The sequence below is a fragment of the Giraffa tippelskirchi genome, chromosome 2, assembly GCF_054371585.1.
Source record: "Giraffa tippelskirchi isolate mGirTip1 chromosome 2, T2T-mGirTip1v1.2.pri, whole genome shotgun sequence".
NCBI lineage: Eukaryota > Metazoa > Chordata > Mammalia > Artiodactyla > Giraffidae > Giraffa > Giraffa tippelskirchi.
This window is the reverse complement of record NC_137276.1, coordinates 81,179,007-81,203,330: the sequence shown is the minus strand read 5'-3', so window position 1 is coordinate 81,203,330 and position 24,324 is coordinate 81,179,007. Positions and strand designations below refer to the sequence as shown.

The window sequence follows — 24,324 nt, the reverse complement described above, 5'->3', positions numbered from 1 at the left end:
ATATGCCATTTTCTAGCTATAAACATTCTGAATCATGAAGAAATGTAAGGAAGTCTTTTACATTTTACATCAGAAAGAGCATCTAATTTGCTCTCAGTGGTTCCGTTTGAAGACCTGGCCCTAGCTCTCAATAATCATGTTACAGCATGCACTTTAATTTAACCTTGCTAAACAGTTTCCTCAATAGTAAAATCATAATTAATAATAAAAAGTACCTGCCTCACAGGTACTTTCAGGTATGAACATTAAATCAGGTAATGTCTGTGAGCAGTGATTTTTCATCCCCAAAGGGCTATGCAAGCACTCATTTTTATTATTAATATGAGACTGGATTTCCGTTTCAGGCTTTAGGATAATATAAATGTCTGCCTCTTTTCTTTTTAAAAAAAAATCCTAAAGCATGTTGCTTCTGGGATCGATTAGAGGGAAAAAATGTCAGCCTTTCATCACATATTGTTTTACATGCATTAGTCTAATTACTTTGTAAATATGCTTTTGCATGTGTTCATGTAATCACTTTCTAAAATTAGAGTTTACAAGTAATTATCCATCTTTTCCTTAACACATTGGAAGAGAAAACAGCTATCTTTGATTCAGATGTCATAGAAGATCTATATGGTTATTTTCTCTATAGACACTTTTTTTAAGACATTTTAAGATGTTTATTATTTACCTGCACAAGTCAGCAGCAACTTACACAGTTGGACCAGGGTCTAACGACTGAGTACACACACTCAACATACATTGGCTTCTATCTGCCATTGACACTGGGTTTATTGGGAATGTTCATTTTGAGCCAATGCAATTCTTTATTCCCAGGCAATGTTGTTAATGGCACCATTGGCAAACAGATGGTTGATATGCTCGTGGAATCTTCCAACAACGTGGAGATGATTCTCAAGTTTTTTGACATGTTCTTAAAACTCAAGGACTTGACGTCTTCTGATACTTTCAAAGAGTATGACCCTGATGGTAAGGGAGTTATTTCCAAGAGGGACTTTCACAAAGCCATGGAGAGCCATAAACACTACACCCAGTCCGAGACTGAGTTTCTCCTGTCCTGTGCAGAGACAGATGAAAATGAAACCCTGGACTATGAAGAATTTGTCAAACGGTTCCATGAGCCCGCCAAGGACATTGGCTTCAACGTGGCAGTGCTTCTGACAAACCTCTCCGAACACATGCCCAATGACACTAGGCTGCAGACTTTTCTGGAGTTGGCCGAGAGCGTGCTCAATTACTTCCAGCCCTTCCTGGGCCGCATCGAGATCATGGGCAGTGCCAAGCGCATCGAGAGGGTGTATTTTGAAATCAGTGAGTCCAGCCGAACCCAGTGGGAGAAGCCCCAGGTCAAGGAGTCCAAAAGGCAATTTATATTTGACGTGGTCAATGAAGGGGGGGAGAAAGAGAAGATGGAGCTGTTCGTGAACTTCTGCGAGGACACCATCTTCGAGATGCAGCTGGCGGCTCAGATATCAGAGTCAGATCTGAACGAGAGGTCAGCAAATAAAGAGGAGAGTGAGAAGGAGAAGCCAGAGGAGCAGGGTCCGAAGATGGGTTTCTTTTCCATCGTGACGGTCAAGTCCGCCCTGTTTGCCCTCAGGTACAATATCTTGACCCTTATGCGGATGCTCAGCCTGAAAAGCTTGAAGAAGCAGATGAAGAAGGTGAAGAAAATGACAATGAAGGACATGATCACAGCCTTCTTTACATCCTACTGGGGTATTTTGATGAGCCTCCTGCACTTTGTAGCCAGCGTTTTCAGAGGCTTCTCTCGCATCATCGGTAGCCTCCTGCTGGGAGGAAGCCTGGTTGAAGGTGCAAAGAAGATCAAAGTGGCGGAGCTCTTGGCCAACATGCCAGACCCCACGCAGGATGAGGTTCGAGGAGACGGGGAAGAGGGGGAGAGGAAAACCCTGGAAGGGGCCCTGCCCTCTGAAGATCTGACAGACTTAAAGGAACTGACAGAGGAGAATGACCTGCTTTCCGATATCTTTGGCTTGGACCTGAAGCGAGAAGGAGGGCAGTACAAACTGATTCCTCACAATCCCAATGCTGGCCTGAGTGATCTCATGAGCAACCCTGTCCCTATCCCAGAGGTGCAAGAAAAGTTCCAGGTAACTTACCTCCAGTCACAGCAGCTCTCTGGACTTCAGGTGGGCATGATAAGTGAACTTGACATCAGCTGTCTTGCTTGTGCCAGAGTGGTGTTCAGTAGATGACTTGACTTGCCAAAGAGTAATGGCTTTTTAGTAGGCAGAGCCCGCTGGCCTTTTGAAGGTCCTTTACAAATTATTTCATTAAACTATGAAGGTACAAACTCTGGTACTCACCCTCACGACATTAGGCAGTTGATCAATAATCATTCCATCCACAAGTATTTTATGAGGATTGCCAATGTGTCTGGTACTCCTGGGCATCATACGGAATTAAAAGAAATGTAAGATGTAATCACTGCTTTCAAGTTGCCTTAAAGAGTTTATTAGGAAGATAAACCACTCATGAAAAAAATTAGAAAATCATTAAGTGGTAAGTAGCATAGGCCGCAGACTGTGGAGATTATGTGAGAAAATGGAAAGCTCAGTATGGCTGGGAGTAGCTGGTTGAGACTGAAGAAGTGGGACTTAAGTTGATTTGGAGGATGAGTAAGATTTGAGTAGGTGAATGAGGGAAAGAAGGTGGTTGTGAAATAAGTGGGAAGGAGCTTAGAAAGTTGGTGCTCCCTGCTGGCCTGGCAGGTGAGTGTGGGGAAGGGGGAAATGCATGAACCAGCAGAAGGAAGGGCACACATGGCAGTTTTATCCCCTCGAATGAGGCAGGACGGTATCATTTATAGGTTACAATTTGACGCAGGGTCACAGAGTTTCCTGAACTCATTCAAAGGTGACGTGTTATCCCGCTTCTCTTTTCCCATGGACTCATCCAAGGAACAGAAGGCAAAAGAGGAAGAAAAGGAAGAAAAAGAAGAAAGCAAATCCGAACCCGAGAAAGCTGAGTACGTGCCTTTTCTGTTCAGTGTCTTTCACTCATCCTCTCCCTTCTGGGATGCAGTTGGAGAATCTCAGGTTGCAAGATGACCCCTGTCATCTCAGTGGAAGGCCTCAGCCTGTGGGCAGGGATCAGTGTAAACACCTACCTGGGGGGGGGGCACTCCTATCTCTTTCTGGTTCCATGAGGATTTTGTTTGTGTGTTTCTCAGCAGAAATGACTTTATGATTCCATGTGGTGTTCTCTGCAGGATGACTGTTGTAGTTCCTTTTTTTTTAATTGAGCATCTATTCTGTCCTTGTATAGAAGGGAGGGGACAGGCATCCTGAATGCCATAGCATAGACTCTTGCGGAGTGGTGGTCCTCAACACACTGTCCCAGGGCCACCTGCTTAAAAACCACCTGGAGAGTCTGTTAAAGACACAGTTTCCTGGGCCCCCGCACAGGTTCTGAGTCAGCAGGGCTGGTGTGGGCCCCAGGAAGCTTCATTTTCACCAACAGTCTTGGTGCTATGGAGAGCATAGTTATAAATGCATTACCAAGATATAAAGAGCTGGATATGAAGCGATGAAAATGTGTAATTTCCTCATACAACTGGCTTCTTATTAACAATGGAAACCTACATCATTCCCCAAGTTTGCACAGTTTCATATGCATATTTTTGAAAATTGGAGAAATCAAATTTTTAACTGCATATACTGCACTATTCTCACATAGCACTTTATTTTTCTCCTCTGTTCTGTTATTTTCTTTGGCCTGTTTTCATTGTCTATTTTTTCCCCCTAGGTTAGACAAATGTTGGTTTAGAATTGTGTTAATTTAGTTATACCTATATAATTAAAATAATATTAAAGTGAATAATTCAGAAATAATTCTTATTTCTAATATTTTCATGGAAAAACAGTTTTATTCAACTTTTTCACATGCATGCTTGACATTACTAGAGTTACCTTTTGAGTAATTTAATACTTTTGCAGGGAGAATCAAATTTTTTAATTTCCAAGACATTTGAGAAAACCTGGAAGCGTTTTAAGCCCTAATAGCTACTCATTGTCTGAGAAGGCGATGGCACCCCACTCTAGTACTCTTGCCTGAAAAATCCCAGGGACGGGGGAGCCTGGTGGGCTACCGTCTATGGGGTCGCACAGAGTCAGCCACGACTGAAGCGACTTAGCAACAGCAGCAGCTAGTCATTGCTAAGGACTGAACGTTAAAATCAGAATTTAAAAACAAGGTATGTTGAAAAGTCACAGCCAAAAAAAGTCATCATTATTATTCTCTTTTCAGTTAAATATTTTATCATCCACTTTGAAAGGAATATGCAATATATATACACAAAGATACTTGAAGCCAGTAAAATTTTCAAACACATACAAAAGAGAGAAGGTTATAATGTACACCCATAAACCCATCACCTAGTTTTAATAAGGGTTTCCCTGGTAACTCAGTTGGTAAAGAATCCGCCTGCAATGTAGGAGTCCCTGGTTCAATTGCTGGGTTGGGAAGATCCTCTGGAGAAGAGAATGGCTACCCACTGCAGTATTCTGGCCTGGAGAATTCCATGGACTATATAGTTCCATGGCATCGCAAAGCATCAGACACAACTGAGCGACTTTCACTTTCACTTTAGTTCTAATAATTAATAACATTTTGCTAACCTTGTTTCATGTAGATTTTCTCCTGCCAACCATCCCCGCCACTCACACATACACACTCATACACACACACACATATTTTGCGGCTTTCTGTGGGATAAGTTGTTTTAAAGAGAATACTAGTCACCATGTCATTTCACTCATAAGTACCTTGTATACATTACTAATTGCTAAAGACTGTTTAAAGAACCATATTTATCATGCTACTATTTACACTAAACAAAATTTGCAATTATTCTTTAAATACTGCCTAATAGCTGCTAAATATTTAAGCTTCAAGCTTCCTTTATTGTCTCAAAGGTGTATTTTTACCATTGGTTTGTTTGAATTAGGCCTTATATGAGGGTCACTGTTGTCTATTCTTCATAGTCAGAGCCATTCATTGTCACAGATCTTGCACTGTTGGATCAGTTGTAAAAATGGCCATGTAAATGACTATAACAATGAAACACAGACAAACGTAACAGAGCTTGACAGTCATTTCAGTGGCAACTCTTCAATGTTAAAAATAATGTTGGAAAAGCCTCATATGGGTTGCTGCTGCTAAGTCGCGTTCAGTGGTGTCCGACTCTGTGCGACCCCATAGACGGCAGCCCATCAGGCTCCCCCGTCCCTGGGATTCTCCAGGCAAGAATACTGGAGTGGGCTGCCATTTCCTTCTCCAAATATGGGTTAAGTATGACTTATATTATGTGGTTTACATATATATGATTACATATGTACATAAATACATCTCCATGAAGGCTTGGTATTTTGTACCTGGGGAGGTTTAGGTATCAAATTTCAGTGCTCCCAATTCCATTATTTTCTACAGAATTAACATATTGACATTCTCTATATGTGTCAGCAACCAAATGCATATGCCTCTGATTTTAAGTCCTAATAGCTAGTCAGTGTTAGAGACTGAACGTTAAAATCAGAGTATGTTAAATATACTCTGTAAAATAAGGTATGTTGAAAGTCACAACCAAAAGAAAGTCTACATTATTCTCTTTTCAGTTAACTATTTCATTGTACACTTGGAAAGTAAGATGCTGGGTATAGATACAAAGAAAACTGAAGCCTGTAAGATGTCCTATAGAGCTGAACTTCACAGAATTATCCATATATAGGAGGCTATGATAAGCCAGAAATTCTACCCATAATTCTAAAATTAGAAGAGATACCAGTTATTAAAACTGATACTCTGATTTCAATATTTGTATGTTTATATATTTTGGCACAAAACTTGTTCAGTTCTTTGGTGTCTGGATGGTTTATATTTCACTCATTTGCATTCATAGAGGCGAAGACGGAGAAAAAGAAGAAAAAGCCAAAGAAGACAAGGGTAAACAAAAACTGAGGCAGCTCCACACACACAGATATGGAGAGCCAGAAGTTCCTGAGTCAGCGTTCTGGAAGAAAATCATAGCCTATCAACAGAAACTTCTAGTAAGATGTTTTAGAATGAATATTGTTTTTGATATATTGTAAGACCATGATCATTCGGGTACAGTAAATATCCACTGACCTTCCCTCAGGTGGTAATCAGGGAACCACATCAGCCCTGAACATATATTGTATTTGCCCATCTTAGTGTTTATATGTTAAAATCAATGTCTTGGTCCATGGTTCCCTATTGTCAAACCCATAATCTCTGCACACATTCACATGACCTGAGACCACATGATTTAGTGACTGGCAGCATCTTCCCAAAAGGACATTTTAAGGGTAAGTTAATTAACATACCCCGAGGCTCCCTCTTTGCAGGACACTATGTAATGCTCTGCAATACATGATAGCAAAACAAACCTTCTAGGGGACAAGTAATTCATCTTCGTGTTTCAGAGTGGGGTTAGTCAATCTTTCTTGAATTGCCCTTTTATTAAAAATCCAGTTATAAAAATATTAATGCCGTGAGCCAACTCTCCAATGATAATAAGATCTATTCAAAATTATTCTTTAAATGGAAATAAGTAAAAAAGTGAAAGAAGAGGGAGAAGACAGTTCTTTATGTAGTAATCCTAAATATTTTGCAGAAATACTCCTTTAGTTAATAAAATATTTGCTTATATGTGGAAAACAAAGAAAGAAGATATAGTTCTTTATTCCTATTCATACAGGATGGAATTGTTAAAAAATTTTGTCTTAAAGACCTTTTATATGAGTATGTATGTATATGTGTATAAATATTATATATTTGTATCATATAAATAGGAAAAGATTGGGAGATGAATGTCTCAAATAAACCTATATGAGGTATTGACCAAAAATGTCAGACCTAGAAATTAAGAACAGTACTCCATAATAAAGCCATTTGAAAGGCAAAATAATATTTAACCTTTGAGGAAAAAAAGACCCAAAACTCATGTAGTATAGAACTTCACCTATAAGGAAAATTGATTGTTCTCAGTCATGATATATTCTAACTGCTTCTACATAAATGCATATATATGACATATTTTAAATAATTTACACAGATATGTATTTTATTAATAGTTAGAACTATGCTTTCTTAAAGTACATTGAATGTTTCCTATATTATTTAATACAGAGTAGACAGAATGCAAATGTTTTTGAGGCAACTCTGGATAATCCATGGTTTGATTTGTTGTCACAGTGGCCATGGCTGCAGGTGTGGTCTGGCTAGGGTGTGAGGTTGTACGGGCGCTGTGATCAGCTGTAGCAGCCCCAGTGGGCTCCTGAGGAGTTTGTGTAACCACAGTTGAACAAAGAAAGTAATTGAAGTTTTTTCCCCCATCCTTCTGTCCCAGAGGTGCCTTCCTTCTTGTTTCTGTTTGCACCATCACTTTCTTTGCTCACCTGTTTGCATGCACAAACCTAATTATGGCCACATCAGGTGCCACAGTGCTTCTTGTGACGCCAGTCTTCGTGACTTCCCAGCTCAGATAACGAAAGTCACTAACCCAGCGCCTATGACTCAGTCCCACCTTCTAAGGAGAAGCAATGTGACTGACCCAGTTTGGATGTGGTGTCCAACTTTGGTCCTATAAATGGTGGCAGAACAATCAGGATCATACGTGGGGAGATGACACCATCCAAGCCGGGTGTGTCCATGAAGAGGGATAACTAAAGAAATATCATTCTGATTTGGCCTTATAATGCTAAAGCCCCTGATATATCCAGATAGGTACTTTCTAGTCATCTCCCAATAATATTAAAACAAATTCTTGGTATGTCCCAAAATCTTTTCACTTAAACCCACTTCTGCTCTAATAAGTGTTTTGTACTTTTCCCCCATAGCTCAATAAATGACACCAAGCATTTACTTACTTGCTCAGACCCCAGAATCCAGAAGTTACCATCTCTTGAGTCCTTTCCTTTTTCCTACCTCAGATAAATCCAACAGTAATTCTCAGCTCTCTTTCAAATATTTCCAGAGTCTTCCCAGTTCTTACCATTTCCACAGCCACCACTGGTTCAAGCCACCACCATCAGCATCCTCTTTCTGCATCCTGCAGTAACTTTCTAACTGGTCCCCTGCCTTCCATGCCTCCAGTCTACTTTATACACAGTAGCTGGAATCATCTTTCCAAATCATCTGATCACATCAAGCCCTCTTCAGCTCCTTCAAGAGCTTGCCATTTCATTTACAGTAAAATAGTAATTCCAGTTATAATAATAAGATTAATGATTACCTTCCCCTATAGTAACTTATCTAATCCTCATAACAAACTTATGAGACAGGTTTTCTTGTTATTCCCACTTTACATATAAGAAAAGTGATGCTTCCAAGAGTGATTAAGTCTCTTGTCCACATCCCACAGTGAGGAAGTGGTGGGGTCAGGCTTCATTCCCAGGCAGTATGGTCCCAGCAGTCAGACACTGAACCACTGCACTGTAAGGGGCAACACTTTTTCTTTTTTAACATTTCTTTTGTGTTTATTAAGATATACCTTACAAGCAACAGTTAAGTCTACAGACCTTAATTGTACAGTTCAGCTGGATAAATGTTTACATGCATAATATCTGTGTAGTGACCATTATCCACAGCACAAAGCACAGACTCTTTATCAAAGGCCTACAGAACACTGTTCCCCACTCACCTCTCTGACCTCATTCCTTCCCACTCTCTCCTCCTCTCACTGTGCTACCTCCTCACTATCCATCAAACATACCAGCATCACTCAGAATTCAGGACCTTTGCCCTCCAAGCTCTTTCTATGACGTTCCCTTCCCACAATTGTTCACTTGATTACTGTCCTATGGCATCTAGGCCTCAGCTCAAATGTCATCTCCTAAGAACCTTCCCTGACCACCTATCCAAATAATACCCTCTTCCCTAAGTCCTTAGTCTGATGGATTTTTCTTCATAGCATTTACCATTCCCTGAAATTAGGCTATTTTTTTTATCTGTGAGTGTGCTGCTTTATTATCTGTCTACTCCGTGATGGTTTAAATTTTCTTATTCACAATTATATTGACAGCACCAAACACGGGACTTAATAAATGGTAGGCCCTCAAGATACAGTTTCTGGTAGATGCATGAATGCTTTATTTCAATTGCCTTCAAATTTCAAGTCTCTTGCTTCAATGACCTTCTAATAATTTTTTTCACCTTCAGAACTATTTTGCTCGTAACTTCTACAACATGAGAATGTTAGCCTTATTTGTCGCATTTGCAATCAATTTCATCTTGCTCTTTTATAAGGTACGTACGTCTTAGTCTTTTAATAACCAATATGAAACTACAAATAGACTGAATTGAATGTAATGATTTGACAGATCCACTAGTAAGCACATGAACACCTTTTCTCAAATGTATTTTGATGAAAGAGAAAACCTGAATCTCAGGCACATCGCTGACTGTCTAGGACAGCAAGAATAGATTAGCTCCTTTGCACTGAGAAATGCCCCCACTGAAGAATGTGGGATTTTAGAGGGTTTGCCCACAGTACTTGTAGACTGATTTGGCTGGATATGTCACATATATGAATATGTCACATGTATCTTGGTATGGCATACCTGTATTCCATTAAATTCTTTTGATCATTGAGAAGACAGCTTAGCCATCTAATTTTCCCCTGCATGCATTTTAACCCTCGTAACTGGTTAGACTAGAGGGAATTTTTAAAATATGGTCATTATTTGCCATTTTTTTTCTATTGAAGTATAGTTGATTTACAATGTTGTGTAACTTTCAGTTGTACAGCAAAGTGACTCATTTATGTGTGTGTGCGTATACATGTATTTTCTTTCTTAGATTCTTTTTCATTATAGGTTATTATAAGATATTGAATATAGCTCCCTGTGCTGGGTTTTTGGAAAGGTATCTTTTCAGCCTATGCTTTTAGTCTTTTCATCATGCAGTAGTTTCACATCCAGCTATTTGCTGATAAGGCTGAGTTTCCATTGTTTCTTGTTTACCCTGATCTCTTAGAGAAAATGAACTGACTGTTCTCTGAATGGTTTGAATCAGGTCTCCACTTCTTCTGTGGTTGAAGGAAAGGAACTACCCACTCGCAGTTCAAGTGAAAATGCCAAAGTTAGCAGCTTGGACAGCAGCTCGCCTAGAATCATTGCAGTGCACTATGTGCTGGAGGAGAGCAGTGGCTACATGGAGCCCACACTGCGGATATTAGCCATTCTGCACACAGTCATCTCTTTCTTCTGCATCATTGGATACTACTGCTTGAAAGTAAGATAGTAAGGCACCAAGAAACTTGTGTGTGTCTGCATGCGTGCATGTTGTTCTGGGGCAGCAGATTCTGAGATGGAAACTTCAGACACATAGTTTATTAGGGAATGTTCCATCAACACCTGTAAGGCAAAGGGAAGCAGCAGCATGGGGAAGAGAGAACAGTGGGGCTACAGTACAGGCCCAACAGGGCACGTCACAGCCTCTGTTCTGAAGTTGAGACACCCCTTCAGGGTGGTCCTGGGCTGAGGGCATTGCAGCCTGGCCTTTAGAGCTCTGTGTTGACCAGTCACTGGCTGCAGGCTGCCCTGGGAAGGGGATGTGGCTGTCACATTGTAGTTTCTACCCCCCATAGTAATTATTCACATATGGAAAATTTCACCTATAACTTGATAGCGCAGCAGTGACCAACCCACTATGTACTAGCAATGTTCAGTGTAGTAAAAATTCTAGAAATATATCATATTCAACCTCCAAGTCGTTTCAATTGTTCTGCTATTAGGCACATATCTCTCACCATCCTTGGCAGAAATGCTTCACAGTTTGTCACACATCACCCAGAAAACAGTGTAGCTTCATTCCTAGACCCTATAAGGGAGTACTATAGTTTGGTGAGTAGAACTCAAGGTTGTCTCTCCAAGTGCTCAGAGCTTTACACTACCTTTGCAAACCTCTTTTATCTTTTCCTAACATGACACTCTTATGCTGCAGGGCTTTTGTTTCACTGTTCCCTGCTTCTGATTGGGAAGCTTATACAAGACTTTTGAAAAGCTAGGGTCCAGAGTAAATAATTAGAATGTAAAGTTTTCTTCAGAAACACCTCTACCTCCCTTTCCTTCCCTTGTTTTATGAGAGGGAGGGGGTTGTTCTTAGATACTTCCACAATGTTTGCATCTTTTTTGCATCTGTGTCTTGTATAAACTCTGTGCATATGAAAAGAGTGTCAGTTAATTCTGGAGACATTTTGGAAAATTGAGAAACCTTTTTGCTGATATTGAAATTAAAATTTATTTCAAAATAGCATATATAGGCATGCTGAGCATGCAGTTATTAAAGAGATTTTTCAAAGCGCTAAAATTTTTTAAAAGTATGCATTTTGGTGCATTATAACAGTGCTATGTTTTATTGCATCCATATATATATGTATATATTATATGAAAAATAAAAGAAATTTTATATAATATTTTTTCTCAATATTTAAAATTTATTTCATTAATGCCAATTATCTATGAACCTCTCTGTGTTTAAAAGCATATGCATACATATATCTACACTATCTTCTGTTTTTCTAAAACCTCTAGATGCCTCTTTCTGCCTAAATATGGCTGGTTCATTTTCACTCACTTTTTACTTTCCTGGAAGTAACATGGGAAATATTTCTTTCCAAAAGCTGTTTTGTATAGATAGTGACCACAAGAGATGCCGGTTAATGTAAACTAATTTTAACATGTTTATTTTTCAAATGTAGGTCCCACTGGTTATTTTTAAGCGAGAAAAGGAAGTAGCTCGAAAATTGGAATTTGATGGGCTTTATATTACAGAACAGCCTTCAGAAGATGATATTAAAGGCCAGTGGGATAGACTCGTAATCAACACACAGTGAGTAAAGAATTAGATGAGACATTTCTGTGCTCAAAAAATTTCAGGACATAAAATACTTTGCCAAAGTTCCTGCAGATTTGTCAAAAGTTTAGCAGAAGTGAATAACAGTTATATATTCAGCCAAGAAAATCAAAAGACTGAGCTCCATCATCCTCTTAATCAGCTCAGTTCAGTTCAGTCGCTCAGTCGTGTCTGACTCTTTGCGACCTCATGAATGGACGCCATCAGTTTTTGCCCTCTGTATTCTGATTTCCTCCACCAAAAATGGCTTTAAGTCCATTTCCACAGCAGTAATGGAACTTAACATCCATTACTCAGTGTTCAGGGAAGTGTGTGGCTCAAGGTACACAACCTGCAGTGCAGGATTGTCTCACAGAAAAGCATAGAAGAAGCCAAAATTATTCATTAAGGAAAGGGTTGTAACATTAAAGGCAAAAGTATTGAATTTCACACATTTAAGTTGGAAATTTTTAGTTGGTATCATCCAGCAGTCTGGCATATACCTAGCTAAGCATTATGACATGTAAAATATGACAGAAAAACAAATGCTTTTTCTGTGTACTAATTATTTAGCCTTACAAGATCAAGATCCAAATGACTAGCTGTTTCTTCAGATATAAATCCATCATTGAAGTCTAATTTACATTATTAGAGGTATTAATGATACAATATTTTCTGGTAGTTTGTACTACTTGAGTGAAATAGATTCTTTGTAATTAGTTTTTTTTATTCTTAAAAAGTTATGATTTCTAGTAAGTTCAAATGGGGATGATTTATATGTGTGTTATAAACATTTACTCTAAATGCTCAATATTTTGTTTAGCAACTCTATTTACTAATATTAAATCCAATCAAGTCTGTCCCCTTAGGTGAATTCTTAAGATGCCAGGATCATGTGATGATAATATGCTCAGTTTCCTTGAGAAAAATTGGTGGGAATGAGTTTTTTTTAAAACTTCATAGGAGAAACAATGACAAATTTTTAGATACTTTAATTTTTAAAGACAATTGACAAAGAAATGTATATATAGACATGTTATACATCAATAAAAATATAACTCCTTATTAATAAATATGTTCATATTTTTATCCATGACAATATTAGTCCATATTTTTTTGTGATTTACATGGCTATATTAACATTTAAAATAATATTTAATATTCTTATAGAAAAATTATGGAATAAGATGGGAAAAATGCATTGTAATTTCTGTGAATGAAAGAACACATTTGCATATTATTTTTAGTATTTTGTTTATTCCAAAAAATATATTGTTATTTATCATTTTTTCAAATGATACTATATTTTACTTCTGTGCTTTTATATCTTTTAGGTCATTTCCCAACAACTACTGGGACAAATTTGTTAAAAGAAAGGTAATACTACTTAGAGCACTTTAAATTTTCTATTTTTTCCTAAAGTGCAATTCAGATTTGAATTTGCTGTGGCTCATATGTATAATGATATTGAGGTATGCTTTATCTGTCAATGTCATTTCAAAATGGAAATAGGATTGAATTTGAATTTCAAAAATTTCATAAGAAATCCATACTCTGCAGCTAAAAAATAAGCATTGCTCATCCACCCATCCTCTGACTCAGGGTGATTAAACAGTGCTCAGCCTGTACATTAAAAAGAACTGGTAAGAATTTTCTCTGAGATTGGGTAACTGACTGGAGGTTCTTTTCTGATGAGACAGCTAAGTTACCAGGGCTGGGATCCTCCTTTACAATAAAGAAGTAAAGTTGTTGTATAACAACAGACGACTAAATTTTATTTACTTTATATAAACTTCAAAGACCTTTTTATTTTGATAGTTTTATTCTTCTGATGCACACTGTGTCACAGGATGGTAGAAAGAAGACGACATTTAAGACTGTAAGCTCTGATTTTGAGAATCAAGGATTATCTATGCTCTTCCTACCACACATTATTTAATGCAGTTCACTTTTTAAAAGAAATATAATAATGCATACACAGTACTTGTACATTGTAAAATACAGTAAACATTATTTTGTAGCTCCTTCTTATTCCTTGAACCCTCCAGTAGCCAAGCTGAATCAATTCATGCCATGTACCACAATGAGTTAGTTGTAGCTCCATTGTATGTATATGGTCTGAGGTAGAATGGCCACAAATATCTGCTGAATGCAGTGATCTTTTTCCCCTTTGATTCCACCAGTTTAGTGCGACTCAGAGGGTGGCTGGTGATTAGCAGCTGCAAATTTTTTGTTACCAGTCTGAGGGGAGAAAGAGAGTTTGCCAAGAATTTAAATCAAGTACATCATTAAAAATGAAGCACATTAAAGAAAACAGAACAACACAAAAAACCCTCAAGACTTTCTAGTTGGAAGGGGCAGAAGGTTTGCTGATTTTCATTTTAGTGCAAGTTTTTTGTCTCCTTGTGACCACATAGTAGTAGCATTGCACTAATGCAGGTGAGTGCATCCAAATTAGGCCAGAGCTTTGGAAGAATAATTTTTAAGTAATTTAAAATAGATGATTTGAATATTTTATTCATATTAATTATTTAACAGTATAAAGAAGCAACTTTAAGTTATCTCTACAGGAAATGATATATCTAGAGTCAAATAAGTAGACAGATTGTAATTGAAGCTAAGACTCTTCATGGCATTCCTGCTCTGGGGTCTAATTTGTCCTCCTGGGCGAGAATATAACCCCTAATGAACTCCCACTCAGATCAGCCCAGCCCCTTTTCAGTACTGTGAGAATAATGCAAAACAAAGTGTTTTAATGAACCTAAATAGTATACATTCATAGGATTTTAAACTACCATTGGTCTTTTATGTTTTCTTTCAGTTTACCTGATTGTACACATTCCAAAAATGCTCTTTTTAATTTCTGCTAATCCTTTCTTTCTATTTATGTATTTTTCCATTACCTACTCTAACCTTTTACTTTAATGTTCCCCCTCCTTTCTCTCTGGTTCTCAGTGCCTTTGTTTCTCCTACATCCCTTTTCCTTGCTTTCTTATCCCTCTTTTGCTGCCAGTTCTCTCTCCTTCTGGATTTCTTTCATTATTTTTCCTGTTGCCTCCATTTTCACTGATGTGCAGGATCCTCATGGTATATAAAGCCTAGGCCAAGAGTTGCTATATAAGAGACAGAGGTACTCTGTCACAGGTGATCTGTGAGCCCACATCTAAGTATTGATTTAAAAACCCAGTACTTGGGCAAAACCAGGCAAATGTGACGGGACAGAGGGGCAAGGAAATCAAGGGGGGTTGCTGAGAAGTGATTCTAGTGATGGATAAAGCATCTATACTAGAATTAACTGAGGACCTGAGGCTGGTGACAAGGTTTCAGGTTCAGGTGGAGACCACAGAGGGAATACCAGCATGTTGTGACCATCCCAGTGGCATGCTGTGCTCTGTGCAGGAGACCTTGCTGAGAGTCAGCTTTGCCTGGATGCTTCCTCACCCGCTCTTTTGCCAAGCCGACCAACCCTGGGCATGTTACATTCTCTGAGATACAATTTCTTTGTCTGCAGAACAGGATGCTAATAAAAGGAAACTTCCATATTGTGACAGCCCCATGATGGGAAACAAGTCAAAATTCTTAGCATAATTCCTGGCATAAAGTATGAATTTGGTAGAAGTTACCTTATTCCACTACCTTGCACCACCCCTTTACCCATTTCTTTCAGCCCATCCTCTTCTCTTTGCATGCCTTCCTCTCTTGCCTAAGAAATCATGTTCTTCAGCTAGGTATTATTTAAAATGCTTTAAGTAGACTTGCCTGGCAGTCTAGTGCTTAGACTCCACATTTCCAATGCAGGGGGTGCAGGTTCGATCCCTGGTAGAGGAGCTAAGATCCCACATGCTGTGCAGCATGCCCTAAATAAATAAATGCTGATAAATTCACTTAGATCTTAGTAGTGTGATCATAGAACATGAGCTGTAAGTTAGATTTTTAAGTGAACTTGAAAGTAAGACATATATTATGTATTAAAATACTCTGATGTTTGTATGTGCATACATAGATGAGACTACTTAACGGTGGAGGTCTGTACAATGCTTTTATTCTTGCCCCAGGTTATGGATAAATATGGAGAGTTCTATGGCCGAGACAGAATCAGCGAGTTACTTGGCATGGACAAAGCCGCCTTGGACTTCAGTGATGCCCGGGAAAAGAAGAAGCCAAAGAAAGACAGCTCCCTGTCAGCTGTGTGAGTGTTAATTCTGCTCTATTTGAGATGTAGGTAGAAAGGAGGAAAAATGAATACACTTCTGAATTTGCTAGTGCATTGATTTCCTTTCCTTCAATGTGAGAAGAACAGAGAGATGAGAGAAACAGTATAAATACAAAATCTGCTTTTGTACTTCTGGGTATTTTTGAGCTATGGAATCATTAGATTTAATCTATAACTTTTGAACATGTCTTTTTTTGTTATTTATATAAAGCAAGAAAAAAAGATTTATGTTCTTAATTTGATTTGCCTTTTTACCCCTAAATGCCACTTAAGTCGAAGTCAGAGGTACAAATACATAATATTTGACTATGTTTTCTTAAAGCTTCCTATTTGAAGAGAAGTTAATTTTATTATTTTGGAAAAGGGAGTCATGTAGGCCTTTTATTAGAAATGTTCAAAGTTCATATCATTTTATTATAATTGTTATATTTTATTTAAATAGCAAAGACTTGGTACCATGTTATCATACTATTACTCAGAAAGTTTACATTAAAATGAGGCACCCTTATATAGTATTTGCATGGGATGTTATGATGTAACTAGGAGAATGTAAACTGGTTGACTTCACCAGAGACTGACTTTCACACACACGTGTAGTATGAGTATACGTATATATACATCTATTTCTATTTTGCGAATTTAATCAACTGTAATCTGAAAATAAATGTAAAGCCCACATGCTTTTAAAAAGTAATTTCTTATCGTAGTCACAACAATTTTAGAAAAAACAGTGGTTACCATCCCTTATTTAAGGTGTATTTAAGGTGTCAGTCACTAGGTATGTGGTGATTTCTTTGAAAACATAAATATTTAAGGTTCTGTAGAGCAGTGTTAGATTGTCTTAGATAAATATTTTAGTTAGCATTAAAAAAGACACTTTGGCTGACCTATCTTTTTGGTCATGTTTTTTTTTCTCTCTGAAGCCTTGGTTAGAGCTAGTTGAGTCTTTAAAAATAATGTGAACCCAGTTGAAAAGTAGTTCAATAAGCAAATATGTAACAGAAATTATGAACTTAAGATTAAAGTATTATCTGGTACTTTAAGAAAACAAATATGGTTCTTAAAGACCAAATCACTATATATAAGAAGAAACACAGTTGATAACCCTTAGGCATTAAGACCTTTATTTTAGAATATCATGTAAAACAAGGACAGGGGTGTAAAGTATGCTGGGTTTCCCACTAACATTTTCAGATCCCTGATAAGCAAGGTAGAATTAAATAGTTTTACTGAAGTACGCATTTTACATGGTCATATTTGTGACTCTGGAAAATAAGTCTGAAAAAACAGAAAAGTTTAGACTACTATTTTACTATGAACAGTTGTAAATTAGTGGAATTTTCCACTGTTCTATGTAGTAAATATTTGCAGGTTTGACCCCTAGAAAAGTACCAAGAAATTAATGTGGACTTTACTAATACCATTAGATAGGGAAATTAAGATTACAGTCAGCTAGTAAATAACACACATTACTAGGAAAAAATTTACATGTAGTATTCCTTTATTAAAGTGTTTAGAAAGATGGAGTTTTAAAAGATTATCTGGTTTCTATATGAATATTATCTTAATGTGAACATTTGCATACAAGGATGATTCATGTATCTATGTGTACATGTATTTATCAATCAAACATATAGGGCTTGGTATGTGCACATTTGGGCTTCCCTGGTGGCTCAATGGTAAAGGATCCACCTGCTAATGAAGGAGACATGGGTTCAATCCCTGGGTCAGGAAGATCCCCTAAAGAAGGAAGTGGCAACCTGCTCCAGAATTCTTGCCTGGGAAATTCTTGCCTGTGAAATTCCATGGACAGAGGAGCCTGGCGAGCTAGTCCATGAGGTAGCAAAAGAGTTGGAAATGACTTAGTGAATAAACAACAGCAGCGACAAATGTGCACATTTATATAGGTGGCCAACTTACCTCCTGGGGTAGAATGGCCTCCAACAGCCAGGAAACCTGCATACTTCTTCACTATGTGTCTTTATGGAGAGAGAAGGGAGCTTACATCTCAGAGCTTTCTGGCTTCTAGTTTACCTCTGAACGAAGCCCTGTGGCTGGGGAGGCCGTGACTGGTCTAGATCAACTGTGCTCCATCCCTGAGGGTGGAGTCAGCTCTGCCCAAAGATCATTACTGCCACCATTGGTGAGAAGAGAGTACTGTGTACTACAAAATACTTTTCATGCAGTTGGTAGCGACTTGCTACCCTAATGAATGATAGGGATAGAAAAGAACTAATCATAAGGATAAATTTTTAAATAAAGCACGAAACTACCATGGGAAATTCAGACATCCTGATAAAACCCTTATTTTATTTTGGATTGCTTTCATGGGAAATAATTATGTTCTCATGCAAACTGTCCCAGTTTGTTTGTTTCTTTATCTTTTTAAGAAAAAGTATTGTTATATTGAGACCTATTGTAAATATTCATGAAACTTTAAAAATGATTGTTTAAAATAACAAAATTACAACTCAAAGACAGTTTTATTTCCTTAAAAGTAAAAGATCCTAGGCTAAAGTAAATTAAATCTTAACTCCAAGGGGAAACACCTCCTATGAAGTCAACTTTAGATGATAAACTATTTTTCACTGCACTTATAATTTAAGATTGGCCTAATTAAAGAAATGATTAAAAAAGTAATTAAAGACTAAAACAGTATCTCTAGAGAAGCCCTTTTGAAAATAGCACTAAAAATTACATCGTATGATTATATCAATTCCTAGAATGTTGGGAAGGCTAACAAAATTATAATTTCTAGCCCTATAAACCAGTGCAAGTTCTGAAAAAAGAAAGCTGAAAAGTATATTTTAATACATGTCTATTTTATTCTGCAAAGAACAAAAATATTTATGTTGCAATTCATTCATTCAACATTATTCAATATTATATGATACATTGAATGTATCATATAATGTGCTTGGTGATGGGGATTTTAGAGACTAGTGAGAGAGGTGTAAATACATGTACATACATATACATCTACAGCTGCAAAACTGTGGGAATGATTATAAAGGGAGGGAGGTGACTACAAAGTGCTGTGGGAACCAAGGGGAAGGGTTAAATTCCTTTTTGGATAGAGAAGGATGTGAGAAGGGGCATTTCTGAAATCAAAAGGAAACAAAAATGAAACCAATAAGCCCTTTCACTGGCAAAATCAGTACAGTTATAAAGTAAATGTGGACATTTATGCAGGTTTTTATTAGTTGAACTAAAAATAATTCTGTTGGTATGCAATTACAAATGTATAGTGAAAGTTAGGGAGGAAAGTCTTGCTATACCTATGTTGGTTAATTTGTACAATTTTCAGGAATAATTGTTAGATGTAAAGTGTTTATCTTACATTTAATGTAAAGAAAAGAAAAGGTAAAAAAAACCTATTTTTAAATAACAGAAGATATAATGATGCTTTCTTTTGTTTTCTAAGATTCCTCTAAAAAAAAATCACAAAACTCTGGAATACATTGTCCAACGGAGCTCTCAAGCTCTTCCCTGGGCACCTGAACTAGAACTAATCTTCTGACATGGTTGCCAGCCCTACCCCATCCCATGGGGAGTGAATGCCAGCAGGCTCTTGCAAGCCTGTGAGCCTTTGCTTCATGTACATATCTACAAATTCTTTTGTTTTTCCAGACTGAACTCTATTGATGTGAAGTATCAGATGTGGAAACTAGGAGTCGTTTTCACTGACAACGTAAGCTACCTTCAATACTGCAAAGTAAAACGCACTCTGATTAGATGAGGTTGCTGGGCTTCAGCAGGTGGAAAGATGGCTACTTAAGAAAGTTATTCAAATATCGGTTCATTTAATACTGACCATATCTGAGAAAGACCCACAGAAATACATGATTCATCAGTCCATCTCTCATTCCATTTCTTTCAATAGCTGAAAGATTAAAATGAAAATACATTTACACACGAAAATGAAACTGAGATGAAAATTCATGTGTATTTTCATTCAGGTTTTAGTTGAACAATGGCATTCTTCAAAATTTTTACAGATGTTAGAATGTTCTAAATAAGTTTTTAAAAGTTTTTCTTAACATTAATTGCAATCCATCTGTTTCTGCAAAGTTAAGTACATTATTGTGTTCTTTTTCTTGATGGATCTTCCTTTTATCAAAGAGCCTATGAGTTAAACCATAGGACACACATATATGTACAAATATTATGAAAAAAATCACCCATGATGAAAAGCCACCCGCTGTCAAGGCAGAGAATCACATTACACTACCTCATTGGTTCAATAGCTTGACGTTTTTTGACTCTTAGAATTTTCAGTTTAAATAACTGTTACTGTCAATTTTGTTTTTAATGCTACTATTTGCTGCTGGGGAGTTGCGAGAGAGAATCATGAAACATGGCTGAATACATTGACTACAATTTTTTCTGTAGATCTCGGCTCATCCCCTCATTCTTGCTTCTTAATTTTCTTACCATCTTCTCACATCCACTCAGAAAGGAATGTAAGAACATCCCCTAAGGCCTTCTGCTGTTCTCTCTTCTGTGCTTTCTTCCTTGGACATCTCATTTAGTCTCAAAAAATCTCAGTCTAATTTTAGCACTGACTTTTATAGTGAACCTTACTTCCATTCTCCTAAAGACCCATGACATCCCTCTGCCGCATACTCTTACCTCTCTCTCCACCCCTGCCTCATCTAGTCATGGCCCAGAATCCTGGGTATCTTAGAGAACCCTCCAAGAGCTCAAACTCAAGTCTTGAAATATCTTTTGTCAACTGCTAGTAAGGTGTCTTTCAGCTAACTTCTCATCTAACAGTGGAAGCAGCTCCCTGAATAAAAAGAAGGTCACTTCAACTCAGCCACATATGGCAACATATAAAGATATTTTGGGTTGTCATGACTGGGAAAAGGGAATGTTAGTGGCAACTGGTGAGTAGAGACCAGGGATGCTGCTTACAAACCATCCTACAATGCACACGATGGCACCCATGACAAAGAATTAACTGGCCCAAACTGTCAATAGCACTGAGGCTGATACAAGCTACTGTTGAATAGTAAATCAATTCATTTTTCTCTGTGGGAGGATAAATAAAAACAACCACTCTGGTGTAAAGGAGAGAATGGATGGCATTGAACCCTGCAGAATGAACTAAATAAAAATAAAATACAAAAACTCATATAACTAATTGGAATTATATGAATATATAATCAAAAGATAAAGTCAATGGAGCAGTTAGAAAGAGATCAGAGGAGCTTTTGACAAAAAATATATATTCTATTTTCTGACATTTTTTTCTCTCATTTCATCTTAATAGTCCTTCCTCTACCTTGCCTGGTATATGACCATGTCCATTCTTGGACACTACAACAACTTTTTTTTTGCTGCTCATCTTCTGGACATTGCTATGGGATTCAAGACATTAAGAACCATCTTGTCATCAGTAACTCACAATGGCAAACAGGTAAAAGTTTATCTTTTCTTTCCCCTGCAAAAACTGAAAAACTAACAAATATTCCAACAGAAGTAAAACCAAACTTCAGATGACAGTGTACAGTTTTAAAGCTTTTGTGGACAGAGGAGCTGTACTTTTTCTCCTAGAAACCATAAGGATTTGTAGTTTGAGAGTCTCCTAGACCTACGTTTAAGTCTTGGTTTGACTGCTTTAACTTTGTGACCCTGGATAAATTATTTACCATTCCTAAATCTCAACTCCCTCATTTTGAATGAAAACAACAAAAGTACCTACCTTACTGGGGTTTTGTGAGAATTTAAAATAAAAACATAAACGTGGAGGTCTTAGCACAGGCCCTGGCACAGTAAATTCTCAGGAAAATAGTTATCATTTTATTCCTAATATGCTATTTGCTGTATTTGATACTGTGGGGAAACCATAGTATACTGCAACATCCTAACACACTAGTTGCATTAGTAATAAAACAGATGCTGCATCTGTAATTTAATACAGCATTTTAAACCGGATATTCTTGAGCTCTTTTCTCCACTTTTATATTGGGCAAAAAGAATAATAATGTTTCACACTTGACAAGGTCATGCTTACTTGGAAGAAAGTTGGCTTAATTTCAGATAATCAGCTTATGTTCTAATGCAACACACTTGTAATGTTAAAATTTTCACTATTAATAAACTTATCAATTCATTCTCTATTTATCAAGTGTCCACTGGGAGGTAACACATTCTATGTTATTTACTTGGAATAAAAGAGTCCTTCTTTTTCCAGAATTTTATAATCCAGCATATTTTAAAATTGGTGCCCTTCCTAAAACCTTGAACTATGTCCACAGTTAAATTCACATTATCATGACCTTCAGTTTTCTAAATTTCAGCATACTGTTCTTATATATGTCACTCTAGTTTCTGAATATGAGTATGGTATGCATCAAATCCAGTGACAAAAACTATACTGTGCTTATTCGTTGGTTAGTTAGTAGATTAATTTTGAGCTCCAAGCATATTCAAAGAATTGGAGATGCTGAATCTGTGGAGTATTTTCACACAAAAAATCTGGTACTAGTCTCAATTTCTAAACTTTTGCTTGTTTCTAAGTTATATTCCCTCTCTTTTTGAAGTATCAGATTTCCATTTGCAGAGATATAGAGAGCTTAGTTTTATAGTAAACATGTAAAATTTACAGTGGCTTTGTACTTAATTTATAGGAGTGAATTAAGCCTTCTATTAAGACATGTTTTTTCCCAGATAATTCTAAAGTGATTTTTAAGACTTAATATATGCCACCACAACATAAGGGGTATGTTGTAATCAGAGGAAGTTGACATAAAAAATAATGTATTTTAGTGTGTTTAGAATTTCTGTGATGGAACCAGAAAAGTATTTTCACCAACTTGGTGTAAAGCACATTTAAAAAATATACATGAAAGTGAAAGTGTTAGTTGCTCAGTCGTGTCCGACTCTTTGCAACCCCGGCAGGCTCCTCTGTCTATGGATTTCTCCAGGCAAGAATACTGGAGTGGGTAGCCTTTCCCTTCTCCAGGGGATCTTCCCAAACCAGGGATTGAACCCCGGTCTCCTGCATTACAGGCAGATTCTTTACCATCCGAGCCACCAGAGTAACCCCAAAAATATTCATATACAAATTATGTGTATATTCACATATATACATAATATATAAAATGTGTTTATATATACATGCATATATATATATATAGTGTATAGTTTTGAATTAAAAATTTAATACAGCTGAAAGAAGACCTTTCAAACTATGAATTTTATTTATACAATGAGAAAATTAGCCTTTAATACCAAATAACTAACACTATTTTGAAGTGTTTTTCCCAGTACTTCCTTGGCAGTCCAGTGGTTAAGACTCTGATCTTCCAATGCAGGGGCGTGGGTTCAATCCCTGGCTGGGAAACTAAGATCCTGCATGCTATGTGGCACAGCCAAAAAAGTAAATATATAATTAAAGGAGTCTTTCCCCTTGATCACTGCTTTATAGTAACAAAGCCAGACTTCTTAGTTTTATTTTTTTAATATTTATATTACACACTGTTAACAGTTATGCATTTCCAGGTGTTAGAAGAAATTCCTATTTTAATTTAGGATGTTATTGAAGGAAAACATGATTTAGTTTTAGTCAGTAAATCCACTGATTTGTATTGCTAATATATGTTCAATGTCACATTGCTTTCCAGCTTGTATTAACTGTTGGCTTATTGGCTGTTGTTGTATACCTATATACTGTTGTGGCATTCAATTTTTTCCGAAAATTCTACAATAAAAGTGAAGATGGTGATACACCAGACATGAAATGTGATGACATGCTAACGGTAAGTTCACAAACTCTGATCTCATATGAATGAAAAAAATTATCCTGCTTATTCAATTCAAAGAATTGTATACTTATTCTTTAAGAGTGCAAAATATAAAGTAGTGTATACAGCAAAAAGCTGTGTGGATTTTTAAAGATTTTCATGTTTTGTGGAACATGGAGCATTTCTGCCAGCTTTGCACGTCTGTTCCATCAGCCTGATAATTAATAGAATACCAAGTAAAGTCCTTAGAACTGTAAGGATTAATGTAAACCCTTTAACCTGTTGTTCATATATTCTAGGACAGCAGGTAAAGTTATTTCCTTGTAGAACATTTTGAAGGCTTAGTTATTTGTTCACCTTAATGATGTTAGCTGAAATTACTAATGTCCAAAAATACTTTTTATATTGAGTGTCCTGGCTTAAATTACTCTTACTCTTGATTTTAAAATCAACAGATGTTAAACCTTTTCTATTGTT

General features: G+C 37.0%; 1 protein-coding gene across 1 annotated transcript in view; it reads left to right on the top strand.

The window, feature by feature from the left end:
* Positions 1 to 24,324, top strand: part of RYR2 (ryanodine receptor 2) — an 849,571-nt gene that overhangs the window by 791,233 nt on the left and 34,014 nt on the right. Inside the window, exons 90-100 of the mRNA XM_081569302.1 lie at positions 820 to 2,117; positions 2,928 to 2,995; positions 5,927 to 6,074; positions 9,208 to 9,294; positions 10,063 to 10,281; positions 11,750 to 11,880; positions 13,218 to 13,260; positions 15,939 to 16,072; positions 19,727 to 19,787; positions 21,372 to 21,518; positions 23,728 to 23,862. Coding sequence (XP_081425428.1) covers positions 820 to 2,117; positions 2,928 to 2,995; positions 5,927 to 6,074; positions 9,208 to 9,294; positions 10,063 to 10,281; positions 11,750 to 11,880; positions 13,218 to 13,260; positions 15,939 to 16,072; positions 19,727 to 19,787; positions 21,372 to 21,518; positions 23,728 to 23,862 — 2,471 coding nt within the window. The remainder of the gene's footprint in view (positions 1 to 819; positions 2,118 to 2,927; positions 2,996 to 5,926; positions 6,075 to 9,207; positions 9,295 to 10,062; positions 10,282 to 11,749; positions 11,881 to 13,217; positions 13,261 to 15,938; positions 16,073 to 19,726; positions 19,788 to 21,371; positions 21,519 to 23,727; positions 23,863 to 24,324) is intronic.